The following is a 13,439-nucleotide window of genomic DNA, read 5'->3' as shown; positions in this document are numbered from 1 at the left end:
TGCTTGTAGTCAAGGACAGCAGGAGGCACACTACGACCCTTCATAAGCAACATGTAATCACTAACTTGATTGCATGGTTTTCCCTTTAAACACCTGATTGATTCCTACAGTATATATATGACTTCATAGTCCACTGTTTTACTGAATTGGCCCAGAGGTGTTAAATCTTCGCCTTGGAGGGTTCTCGGATTGGGAAACAATAAAGCATAATATGGGATCCTACACAAAAAAGGGTGTATATTATAAGGTATTATTATCATTATTAACTGCTAAAAACATCTATCAGGCTAGCTTTTGCCCGTGGGCCTCATTTTGGACGGCCCTGCATTAGACATTGTTTGCAAAGTGTATGTTTATAACCTCAGGATAAAGGCGCTACAAACACCATTTACAATAAAGCTCCAACGTATCAGATATCTTTATATAGGAAAACAAATGAAAACTTTTTGTCAGAGTCAATAAAACATTTGTGATTAACTGATTTGATTCTTCTTCTTTTCTTTTCCTTGCCTGCCAAATGTCCCTCTGGGAGAGGAGCTCCCTCTTCCTGTTGTCTAAAACAGAGCAACCAATAAAGCAGATCACCAACTGAACTTGGCAGCACACAATGGGAAATCACATGAAGTTCATATAAAGCTGGTAACAAGTGATTGTTTAATGCAATAAGCATCTTAGAAAGATTAAGGCCCAAGTGTGACGTAGAATAGGTGACTTTCATCTCCCCTTGTTCAGGAGAGAGGGGGGTCATAGTCATGTGACTTCTGTGCAGGATCCTGGGCTCTATAGAAGCACAAAAGAAACACATTTAAATAAAACATTTAAATTCATAATTTGTGTTTATAAAAAAACAGTTTTTTAAATCATAAAAGCCATGAGGATGACACAACTTTTAATCTGTTTAAAGCCTGGGAAACATTCAGTACAGACGTTTAGTTTTTGATATGTATCATGTTAGCTACCTGAGGAACTGTGTATTTGTCACTGACGTCCATGCAGTGATTGGTCTGAGCTGAGGCTTCATCAGTGTCAGCTGTGCCTGAATCTGAGAGGCTGTGAGAAACCACACGTCTCTTTTTAAAATACTGAACCACAAACACCACCTAGAAAGAGAGAAGAAAACAGACACTGTCATATTAGAATAACATTTCTGCATGATCAAAAAAGAATACCAGAATACAGTGACAGAAAACAGAGACATGTTTCTGTGACCCAGGTTTTTGTTCCCATCACGTACACAAAAGAAGAATTCAAGTGTATTCATGCAACAGCAGCGTGTGTGTGTCCTGCAGCTGTTTAGTCCATTAGAGCAGTTTTGTGTTAGGAGAGAGCCTGAAGACACATGATGTGCAGTGACCTGACTCTCTGAAGACACATGATGTGCAGTGGCCTGACTCTCTGAAGACACATGATGTGCAGTGACCTGACTCTCTGAAGACACATGATGTGCAGTGGCCTGACTCTCTGAAGACACATGACGTGCAGTGGCCTGACTCTCTGAAGACACATGATGTGCAGTGACCTGACTCTCTGAAGACACATGATGTGCAGTGGCCTGACTCTCTGAAGACACATGATGTGCAGTGGCCTGACTCTCTGAAGACACATGATGTGCAGTGACCTGACTCTCTGAAGACACATGATGTGCAGTGGCCTGACTCTCTGAAGACACATGATGTGCAGTGGCCTGACTCTCTGAAGACACATGATGTGCAGTGGCCTGACTCTCTGAAGACACATGATGTGCAGTGACCTGACTCTCTGAAGACACATGATGTGCAGTGGCCTGACTCTCTGAAGACACATGATGTGCAGTGGCCTGACTCTCTGAAGACACATGACGTGCAGTGGCCTGACTCTCTGAAGACACATGATGTGCAGTGGCCTGACTCTCTGAAGACACATGATGTGCAGTGGCCTGACTCTCTGAAGACACATGATGTGCAGTGGCCTGACTCTCTGAAGACACATGATGTGCAGTGGCCTGACTCTCTGAAGACACATGACGTGCAGTGGCCTGACTCTCTGAAGACACATGATGTGCAGTGACCTGACTCTCTGAAGACACATGACGTGCAGTGACCTGACTCTCTGAAGACACATGATGTGCAGTGGCCTGACTCTCTGAAGACACATGATGTGCAGTGACCTGACTCTCTGAAGACACATGATGTGCAGTGGCCTGACTCTCTGAAGACACATGACGTGCAGTGGCCTGACTCTCTGAAGACACATGACGTGCAGTGGCCTGACTCTCTGAAAACAGACTCTAAGATTATTTGGTTCATTTGAAAATGTAACGTTTAACCAATAATGTTACCCAAAGACTTACTATAGATTTATTTGACTGATTCATTGTTTTTATTGATGGATTAACCCCTACAATAATTGAATCTGTCAAATGTTTTCTGGATAGCTTTGATGTACTCTTCTAAAGTGTTTACAGTACATGCTGTAGTCTAAAACAGGGGTGTCCAAACTGTTTTCACTGAGGGTCACATACAGAAAAACATACGAAGGCTGGGCCCCTCACTCGAGGTGAGGTATATTGTCTCATAAGTTAAGTTATAAGTTAGCTAAATCAATCAAACGTAGGTCCATTATTCTTGATAATTGAATATATGAAAAAAGCTGCCTACATCACAGCTCTCCATAGGGTTTACTTCAGTGTGTTCCAAGCTCTTTCCTCAGAACAGAACCCCAGATTGCAATATGCAAATAAGTTGCTGGCCTTTTTTTTTTATCAACTAAGATTTGTTAGAAAATGTTTTCAACTTGAATTGACTGAATGTATTTAAACATTGGGCTTATGAACACATGAATACTATTCTGTATGCTTCATGTGTATATATTCCATTATACTTTACAATTTGCTGAGGGCTAATTACAAATGGACCACGGGCTGCATTTGGCCTCCGGGCCGTAGTTTGGACACCCCTGGTCTAAAACATAATAACATTGAAACTCATATGGAAGCAATAAGGAAGCACACTCCACTGTCTTTTCCAAATTATAAACATGACAACTTTTGTAAACATCACTGTCTCACAAATAAAATGTATATAATATTGAAACCGACCCTAACGCATGAAGCAGAGCAGATCATGAGCTCTGCTCTGTGATCATCAGGACTGACACCACACACTTCATGTTTAGGTGCTGTAAGCTTCTTTGTGACATGACAAGCTTTAGTATTTGAGGCCCGGGGAGTGAAAGATTAAACACACAGCTTTATTCACTACTCAATAATAGAGTGTTGCAGTGATGATTTGTTTTTGTAGGCAATCGCAGAAGTTAGCATCGCAACGGCTCCCTCGAAAAAAGCAATAGGACTTTCCCATTGGACCTGTGAGAAACACAGGTTTATGATTCGTACACTTTTTGTGCCGAAGGGTAATCTCCACATATTAACACCACTTTCTAATAGGAGTAAATGCAATAGACATACTGTAAGTAAAAAGCTAACGTTAGGCTATTACAAAAATGACATCACGATCACGTGACTTCACATCACCACCGCTAAGCTAAAGGCGGCTAATGTTTGGTGCAATGATATTTAGTCGTCTAACTTAGTATCTTTTTAAGACAAATAGAAGCGTCAGACATTCACCAGTGTGATATTTACTGAGGTATTTTATGCCGTAGGACAAAACGTGAAAATGTCAATCACGCAGACCTTATTTCAGCCCTCTAACTAAAAACATGATCACAAAGAACGATGACTTTGAGACAAAGGAACCGGGAGTGGTAAAAAGCTGACTCATTTCATTTCCTACAGATTCTAAGAACGAAGTGTTTTATCTTGTATAGACAGATGTATAACTTAAAACATAAGTGTGGTCTTAGTAACAAGTTAGACAAAACACAGTTTGTTAGATTGATCACGAAGGGGAATTTGAATGGCAATGAAGCAGTGAAAAGTGTCATTAGATGTATGGACACGTATAACAAAATATATAAATAAGATGAATGATAACAGACCAGAAAGACAGCGATAGCGCCCCCGATGGCTTGTCCTGCGATGACATCACTCCAGTGGTTTCGGTACTCGGCCATTCTGTTGATGCCTGTGAGCACAGCCGCACTGACCAATGAGAGGCTGAGGAGGGGGCCCATCAGGCGACCTCCACTGGATCCCACACAGGACATGACGTACATCTGGAAAGGACGAGTATTTTACTGTGTGACACGGCTCAATGCTGTACTGTAAGGGTAGATACACTGCTGGTCCACTCACTGCCAGATACACAGCTGTATACACACTCAGGGCAGCCTCTTTGGAGGGGAACGTCTTCCTGGCTCTCATGATGTCATCAGCATCACCAGTACAAGCATCTGATTGGCTGACAAAGTTAGCCGTGTCCAGGCAGCCGAGGGCAGTGTAATTGGGCAGGCAAACAGACAGGAAGTAAGGAGCCAGACTTCCTGTGACCAGCTGACCTGCGCTGATAAAGATGTCTGTTGTAAATAGACCGAAGATATACACACCTGCAGAAAAACACACAAAGATGAGATGAAATCAAGCTCAAATAAATGACTCACATCCACACATTGGTGATATTATTCTGTATTTAAATCCTTTACTTAAAGATGCGCACAAATAATGAAGCAGCTAATGATGCTGTCAACAGAAACAGAGCTAACAGTGTTAATCCAGGCCATAACAGCTAATAGCAACATTTTATTACATTTAATATTTAGTATTTTTGAGGTTTGGTTGAGGTGGAGCTTAATTGCATTATTTTATATAATGTTGCATAGTTTACTCTAAACCAATGCATGATGTTTAAAAAGATCATATGTTCTATGTAAAGTCTTAATTTGTAAAGTAACTATTATAACTTTCCCAAATAATCTATTGAAGTCAAATGTATTCCATTTCCCTCCCATGTACTTGAAATGAAAGTAAAGTATCACATTTCCTCCATTTCTATACAAGTTGATGTGCTAAGTTACTTTGAACCAATGCATTTTTCGTTTTTCTGTTCTTACTGTTAAAACAAGTATACCACTCAATGTTTCGTTTCCATAGGTGGGTGGGTCTCCAGTGCCTCCTTGCTTCTGATTGGCTAGTTTGCCCTATGCTTGCGCTGTACTCTTCAAAATAAAGGTTCATACTCTTTGCCTAGACAGTGCAGTGCGTGTTTGCACGAATATACATTGAATATATGGCTACATGCAAAACATACAGAAGACAGTCTGTCCGTGTGTGGGTGCGTATGTGTGTGCGCGTCTGTCGGTCTGTCTGTCTGTCTGTCTGTCTGTCTGTCTGTCTGTCTGTCTGTCTGTCTGTCTGTCTGTCTGTCTGTCTGTCTGTCTGTCTCGCGATCTGTCTATCTGGCTGTCTGTCTTGCACTGTCATGAATCCCTATCTTATAAAGTAGAGTATCTCTCTGTTTGATGTTACTGACACTGCTGAATTGATGCGGCCGTATTTCCCGTTTGCGTGGTCAAGTCAGCATCGAGGTTTTTTTCTTCAAATCTATATTAAAATAGCTTGGAGGTTGAGGATTGATAAATACTATTACTTTTACTGTGTACTCTGTCAAACTCCCCTCTTGAGTACAATAATGCATGTTTTCTGCTATCTTTGATGAGAGATAAAATGATGTTCTGCCATCAATTCTTAATGAGAGTGATACTGTTTGGCTAATTTAACTACACCAACAAGTACTTTTTCAGGTATTCTTTTTCAAATTCCCCTCCTTAGTACAAGAATGCATCTTAAATAAAAATGTGTCATTCGACTTATATTGTTGGACAGAGTATTTGAAGAGGATATGGTAGACATGATATCAGCACTACTTCCAGTCAGTACTCCAGCAGCAGCTTTTACCCCTTGGGAAATCTTCAGAGAATATCCAGCTGGTCTATCCTTCAGCAAAGTGACACACCCTGTCACTCTTGTTGGCCTCTTATGATGATGCTGTCTTAACCTTTAGCAGCCAGCGCCACCATTTGGTAGAGCACATTTTGTGTTTTGATATCTTGTTGAAAAATAAATAAAAAAGTGTAACTCCATCTGATTCAGCCAGCTCTATCGTTTGGTTGACATGTTATGCACAAAACAACCTCTAGATGTCACTGTGGTTCGAACAGAATGCCCTTCAGCTAGCTTCCACTGAGAAAGTTGGCATGCTAAAAATCACTGCTGACGAAATCACTCTTTTTGGTCAACTTTTGTAAGGTAACCATATCATTGACATATCTTAGTGTCAGAGCACTGACTGAACATTATTATATAACTTGATGCACAAAACATTTTTGTAACAAGGGTGTAATTACTTTTTTGAAAATATGCTCAACCAACTGGTCGAATTGGCCTTTTATGGTAAACTAGCAATATGACTTTTTCAGAGTTTCAGAGATGTTTTCCAATAAAATATGGTAAATAAATGTCTAGATTCATGGTAATATTACTACATCTAGTACTGCCTTATGATTCTCAGAGTGAAAGAGTGATCATTATTTATATAGCACCTTTCATGCATGAAATGCAGCCCAAAGTTGCACACACATCAGCAAGTTAGGCCAACACAGGATATAGATATTTGCTGTTAGGCCAGTTGTTTGTTGTTAGGCCAAACTTTTTATAATGAAAAACACTTTCCATTACTTTTTTCCATTTCTTTTTTGTTTTACAAATATAATTTATTATTTGTTATGAATATATCTGGTTGTATATATTGCTCATCTTCCATAAAAGAAAAAAATGTATTTGAGTTTGTGTTTTATTTGAGTTTGATGCATACAAATACTGTACTATATGATGATTGTTGACCAGCTCGACCAGTTGGTAGAGGCTCATAAAAACAAAACTGTGTGGTCAGTAACAAAAATAAAAATGGTTTGTGGTTATTTGTCCTATTTGATAAAAAAATGCAAAGAAATCATTTTTCCATAGATTTCTTCTTGGTCTGGCAATTAAAGGGTAAAAATTAGGGCTGTCAAGTTAACGCGTTAATAACGCGTTAACGCAAAAAAAAATTAACGCCACTAATTATTTTAACGCGATTAACGCATGTGTATTTTTTGTCCTCGGCCGCCGTAGTTTCAGAGCGCATCGAGTTTAAAATACCATCTACAAGCTGATGCTGACAGCCCCGCTCCTACCGCCCGCTTGTGGCAGACCACACTTCCACGCTCACCGGCAGGCCCGGACTGGCCATCGGGAGGACCGGGAGGGTGTGTGTATGTGTGGCGCGAGCGAAGCACACCTTACGTGTTGTTGTTAGCATCTGGTGCTAGCTAGCTGAGCTAACGGATATAAGGAGCTGTTTCAATGAAAACAGAGGAGCGACATTTCGCCGACAACTGCGCCGAGCACTTGACTTTATGCAGGTAGCCAGACAGCACACTCAGCACGGATAGTACGCGCAACACAGCTCATACACACAGGCATATATGCCTTGAGCTGCACATAGCTCCAACGATCCTCCACACACACACACACACACACACACACACACACACACACACACACACACACACACACACACACACACACACACACACACACACACACACACACACACACACACACACACACACACACACACACACACACACACACACACACACACACACACACACACACACACACACACACACACACACACACACACACACACACACACACACACACACACACACACACACACACACACACACACACACACACACACACACACACACACACACAGTATTATTGTATGAGAGAGGTTCCAGGTTGAATTGAAGCGAATATTTGTAATGTTCAGAGGTTGTTGTGTTTAATATTCATGAGAATATTTGTCATTGTTCAAATGATAATAAACAAACATATAAAGCATATTTGTCCACTCATATGTTGATAAGAGTATTAAAAACTTGAAAAATATCCCTCTAAGGTACATTTAGAACAGATAAAAAATGTGCGATTAATTTGCGATTAATCGCGATTAACTATGGACAATCATGCGATTAATCGCGATTAAATATTTTAATCGACTGACAGCCCTAGTAAAAATATGATTATTTCTCTGCCCCTAGTTCGTTCCTCGCAGATTCTTCAGTCTCATCAGCCTCATCTTTCCATCTGTCCCAGTCAACGCATCAGCCTCCAGCACACTTTCAGTGTCTGACTCCATAGAGATATTGTCCTGATGCTGTACAAGGGTGATGCCCCATGATCACAAAATGACCCCTGTAGAGTCTGAGTGCCACTGACCTCTACATGTCACTTGTTAGTTGCTTTTACCTTAAAGCGACTTACATACACTCAATACTATGGATAATCCTCACCGGAGCTATTTGGGGTGAAGCCCAGGGACACAACGACATGCTGACTGCAGTGGGGATTGAACCAGTGCCCCCCTGATCCGAAGATCAACGCACGATCAGCCACAGCCTCCCTAGCCATATTATGTCTGTCATTAATAACCCCTTATAACGATTTTCTTTCCTTTCTTCTCTTTTCTCTTCTCTTGACTGAATTAAAAAGTCCAGTCTTTAAGAAATATTTGAAGTCCTTTTCCTGCACCTTTTTAAGGCTACTGTATGTTTGCAATATGTATTCAAAGGTCACTTATTTAAATAAATCAATATCTGAGGTTAGCAAACAGATACTGCCTTTATCTAGAGAGCCAATGACACCCATGAAGAATTGCAAATCTTTTCATCTGCTCTATTAATAAAATTGCCATGTGTTTTCAAATTGAAAATAAGGCACCAGAACATTATACAAAATATATATATATTTTAAAAGGGACCCGTAAGGCTTAATCAATGTTATATATAGATCTTTATATAATATCAATATTATAATAAACTTCAACCAAAGTCAATTTCAGGAGTGGCGTTTGACACAGTTTACGTTCAATTTCAACTATTCAACCTTTTTAAATAATTTACTTTAATTTAGAAAAGGTTTTTCTGAGAAAAATGTACTAACAAATTGAAAAATACAAGTTTAATAGGACAATGTGGATCTATTTTCTCTCACCTTGTAATTACACAATCAAAGAATCTATAATACGACTTTGGACTTCACTCAACAACCATTTTCTTTTTTTATGTTTTGCATTTGTACTATTTTGTAGTCAATTTGGACAAATATCTGTCGAACTAAAAATATCCTATGATTGCATATGGTGTGAATATATGCTCACTCAGTATTATTTTAGGTACAATTTATATTTTAAATGTAATGAAAAAGCCAACTCAATAGTGTGTTAAAAATAGACTTTAGGATATTGTAAAACAAAAAACTGCTATATAATGTATTCTTAACCCTCCTTTATCTTCACATTTGCTTTACACCCTCTATCCTTGGTGGTCATTTTGACCCCAGGAGTTTAAAGCTCAAGAAAATGATCATATTCAAAATTGTTAACAAAATGTACATTTCAAGTACTTTATGTTTCTTACTGTAGTTGACTATCTAAATAAAACACTACCCCCACCTTCCCCCTCCACCCACAGCATTATACATCCATCATTCCTATTATGTGACCATTGTAAAATATATAAATCACCATAAAATCTCACTGATTGACTTAACATTTTAAAGGATGATCTTATGTTGTCAAAGGATCTATATTATTTTCAAGTACAATTTTGGCATTTAAGAAATGTACAGTATATTATCAAGGAGAGTAACATGTATTGTGTTTGGGGTCATATGGAAATATTTCCCTTCCAGTGTCAGCATTCCAAAGGCATGCCGTTGCCTCCCTTTTTGATTTCTACACTCCTGTCAAAATGAACAACCCAATGTGGGCTTGTAAGTGGTTCCCACCCAACTCCTAACTGTCCCCATGCATGCATCTCACCTTCAAATTCACAATCTCAAGTATATTGTCTATCAATCCTCTATTGATGGTGTTATGAAGAGCTCAATGCTGACTTCAGGTCTTAGACATGGCTGACAGCGTATCTTGTGGGGCCTGGAGCCATTTTCATTACATTAGCAGCACTAAGCGTACCCTGTTTTTCACGTGGGGAGCGGGACCAAGATAACTTTCCATTTTTAGAAAGTAATGTTTCTGCTTGTGTTTGACAGACAACAGGAGCATCTGCATGGGGTATTCAGGGTGGACTTTGACAGAGGACTTCTCTGAAAGTACAAAATAAAAGTATTTTATAGTCTTTGCACTAGTAGTCTAACTACTGAGTCCAAAATGATCAGTCTTCTTAAGAACTTAAAAGTATTTGTATTGCTCGTCACATATAGCAGCAAGACAGGCATTGTTGTACCATGGAGGGGACTTTGACAGGAGAGTATCAAGAAGTACACAGTAAAAGTATTTCATAGTATTTGGGATAGTTGTAACTACAACTGATTCCAACTTCATCAGTCTTATGAAAAACGTATGGCCAAAAATAATGTTATCGCTCATCAAAGATAGCAGAAGCTTGTTATTTGTGCACTGTGTAAAGGCAAAGAGTTAGAACCTTTATTTTTGAAGAGTACAGCGCAAGCATAGGGCAAACTAGCCAATCAGAAGCAAGGAGGCACTGGAGACACACCCACCTGGAAACGAAACATTGAGTGGTATACTTGTTTTAACAGTAAGAACAGAAAAACGAAAAAACGAGCTGAATTGCTGTTTTTCCGTTTGGGGCAAAATTGAAAAACAAAAAAACGACCCGTTTCTGTTGTTTTTTTTGTTTCAATTAGAACTAAAAAACAAACGGTTAAAACGTACCTTCGACCTAACCCTAACGCTGATTCAAAAATGGTTTTCAGTATAATTGAACCACAATTGAATATGACATTATGAATGAAAATAACAGCTCAAAGTGGGTTTAATTTAGTAATTATATTACCAAGGAAACGGAAGGTCCTGCGCACCATAGGGTTCACGTAGCAACAGTCTCCCATGACAACAACCTTGTCCTGGTCGTACAGGTTGTCTGAGTTGTAGTGAAGGAGGAAGATAACAAGCTCCACACCTGAAATCTGAGGAACACAGAGAAAAATACTTTCGGATGGAAATACTTAGTAATACTTGGAATTAAATAACCAAAATTGAAGCAAACTGGCACACACATGCACTCACCTGCATTTAAAACCATGCAGAAACATGTCGTCTTCTAAATTCACTATAGCTAATTATTAGTTCCCTCACAATAATGAACACGTGGGCCACTTTGAGGTGGGAACACCACTGCGCATTGATGCAGAAGATCTGGGACATTTTAAACCCAGCGGTCAATTGTTAGCTTCATGCTCTGAGCACCTGCCTCTCCACCATGCTGTATGCGATTCTCTATATACGGAGCCAGCACTATAAAAGCTACTATAAAGTCTGTCCTTGAATGAGTAATAAAGTCACACCACTGGTCTGTTAAATGTTGGAGTTCCTATTTGAAGGCCCGAAAGCGTTTCCTCTGTTTACCGTCCCTCCCACTAGAATAACCCTTTAACAGCCAGCGCCACCATTTGGTAGAGCACATTTTGTGTCTTGATATCTTGTTGGAAAACAAATAAAAAAGTTTTACTCCATCTGATTCAGCCAGCTCTACCATCTGGTTGACATGTTATGCACAAAACAACCTCTAGATGTCACTGTGGTTCGAACAGAATGCCCTTCAGCTAGCTTCCACTGAGAAAGTTGGCATGCTAAAAATCACTGCTGACGAAATCACTCTTTTTGGTCAACTTTTGTAAGGTAACCATATCATTTTTGACATATTTTAGTGTCAGAGTACTGACTGAACATAATTAGATAACTTGATGCACAACAAAATATGCTCAACCAACCGGTTGAATTGGCCTTTTATGGTAAACTAGCAATATGACTTTTTCAGAGTTTCAGAGATGTTTTCCAATAAAATATGGTAAGTAAATGTCTAGATTCATGGTAATATTACTACATCTAGTACTGCCTTATGAGTCTCAGAGTGAAAGAGTGATAATAATTCATAAAGCAGCTTTCATGCATGGCATTCAGCCCGAAGTTGCACACAGATGAGCAAGTTAGGCCAACACAGGATATAGATATTTGCTGTTAGGCCAGTGGTTTCTTGATAAGCCAATTCAGCATATACAGTAAGATGAGCAAGTCTTTTTTTATTATGAAAAACACTTAACATTACTTTTTTTACAATTATCATTTATTATCTTTTATGAATATATCTGGTTGTATATATTGCTCATTTTCCATAAAAGAAAAAAAATGTATTTGAGTTTGTGTTTTATTTGAGTTTGATGCATACAAATACTGTACTGTATATGATTCTTGAAAATGCACTTTTACCATAGAAGGCCAGCTCGACCAGTTGGTAGAGGCTCATAAAAACAAAACGGTGTGGTCAGTCAAACAAATACAAATTGTTTGTGGTTATTTGTGGCCCATTTGATAAAAAAATGCAAACAAATAATTTTTCCATAGCTTTTTTCTTGGTCTGGCAGTTAAAGGGATAAACGATAAATCCCCAAAGGAAAATATTCGACAATGTGATGCACTTAATAATACACATGCATATTACTCTACCTGCCAAGCTTATCATCCCCCAAGAAAAAAGGTCTACTCAGATATTCTCCTTGGACCAAAAGCAGATTATCAACACAGGCATTTAACTGAGGTGATAAGTGCATAATATCTAGTGAGGGTCATACATAGGTGCATTTAGGCTAAAGTAAATGTTCAACAAATGTAGTTATTACTCTTATAGACTTAAATGGTAATTTCTTAAAAAGTGAACAGGAACGAATATTAAACTGCAGAGGGTTCCAGCTTTATTTGAAGCCGGCAAATGGTAGTGACAGGCCTTAACATTGAATGAATTATGTTGAATTTGGTCGTATTTTAGTCTGAAACTACCTTCTGTTAGCTCTTTTAAAAATTCAATTAGGGCATTATGCTGTTAAAGAGGACGTAATATTATTTTTTGGGTTTAATACAGTAGGTTTTGGTGCAGTTAAATGGTCTGCAAAGGATGGGAGTTTCTCTTAAACTCAGTTACTCACCAGTACCACAGGCAGCCCCCCCACCACAGAGAACAGTATGACGGGCTGCAGGCGGCCGTCCTGTTCTGGGCCGGGGTCTGGTTTGGTGAGGCTGGGGTCCCTGCAGATGAAGCCCTGCAGGGCGGGGCTGAAGGTGTCCGTGAACTCAAAGTAGTACGCCAGCATGGCTGCAGCGGCCAGGATCACCACCTGGAAGTACAGCATGGCCCCTCCAACAGTCCTGCTACCACGGCAATAAGGGATTTAGATCCTGACTACTGTCGCCACGGTGATGTAGAATCCAATTTATAACTTCCAATTACTGCTGTGTTTTCAAATCCAATTTTGACAACTTTTTGTTTGCTTCACGAAGTCTTGAAGCATATTCCAGTTTTCAAATATAACAGGTAATGATGATGATGATGATGATGAATGATGATGATGATGATTATTATTTGCTATTCCAAGACAGACAACGTTGGTCTTCTTCGTCTTCTTTCTGCATGAG

General features: G+C 39.3%; 1 protein-coding gene across 1 annotated transcript; it reads right to left on the bottom strand.

Annotated features, from left to right (window-relative positions):
* Positions 1-750: 750 nt before the first annotated feature.
* On the bottom strand, positions 751-13,156 carry LOC117473260 (phospholipid phosphatase-related protein type 5-like). The gene is made up of 6 exons (XM_034118784.1): positions 12,953-13,156; positions 10,807-10,939; positions 4,235-4,485; positions 3,979-4,155; positions 960-1,100; positions 751-780 (listed from the first exon to the last, which is right to left on the bottom strand). The coding sequence occupies exons 1-6, from the start codon at positions 13,154-13,156 to the stop codon at positions 751-753; spliced, it is 936 nt and encodes a 311-aa protein (XP_033974675.1).
* Between the last annotated feature and the right edge of the window lie 283 nt (positions 13,157-13,439).

Source organism: Trematomus bernacchii, unplaced genomic scaffold (genome assembly GCF_902827165.1).
Source record: "Trematomus bernacchii unplaced genomic scaffold, fTreBer1.1, whole genome shotgun sequence".
Classification (NCBI taxonomy): domain Eukaryota; kingdom Metazoa; phylum Chordata; class Actinopteri; order Perciformes; family Nototheniidae; genus Trematomus; species Trematomus bernacchii.
The sequence above is the reverse complement of the archived record's forward strand: the minus strand, read 5'-3'. Positions and strand labels throughout refer to the sequence as shown.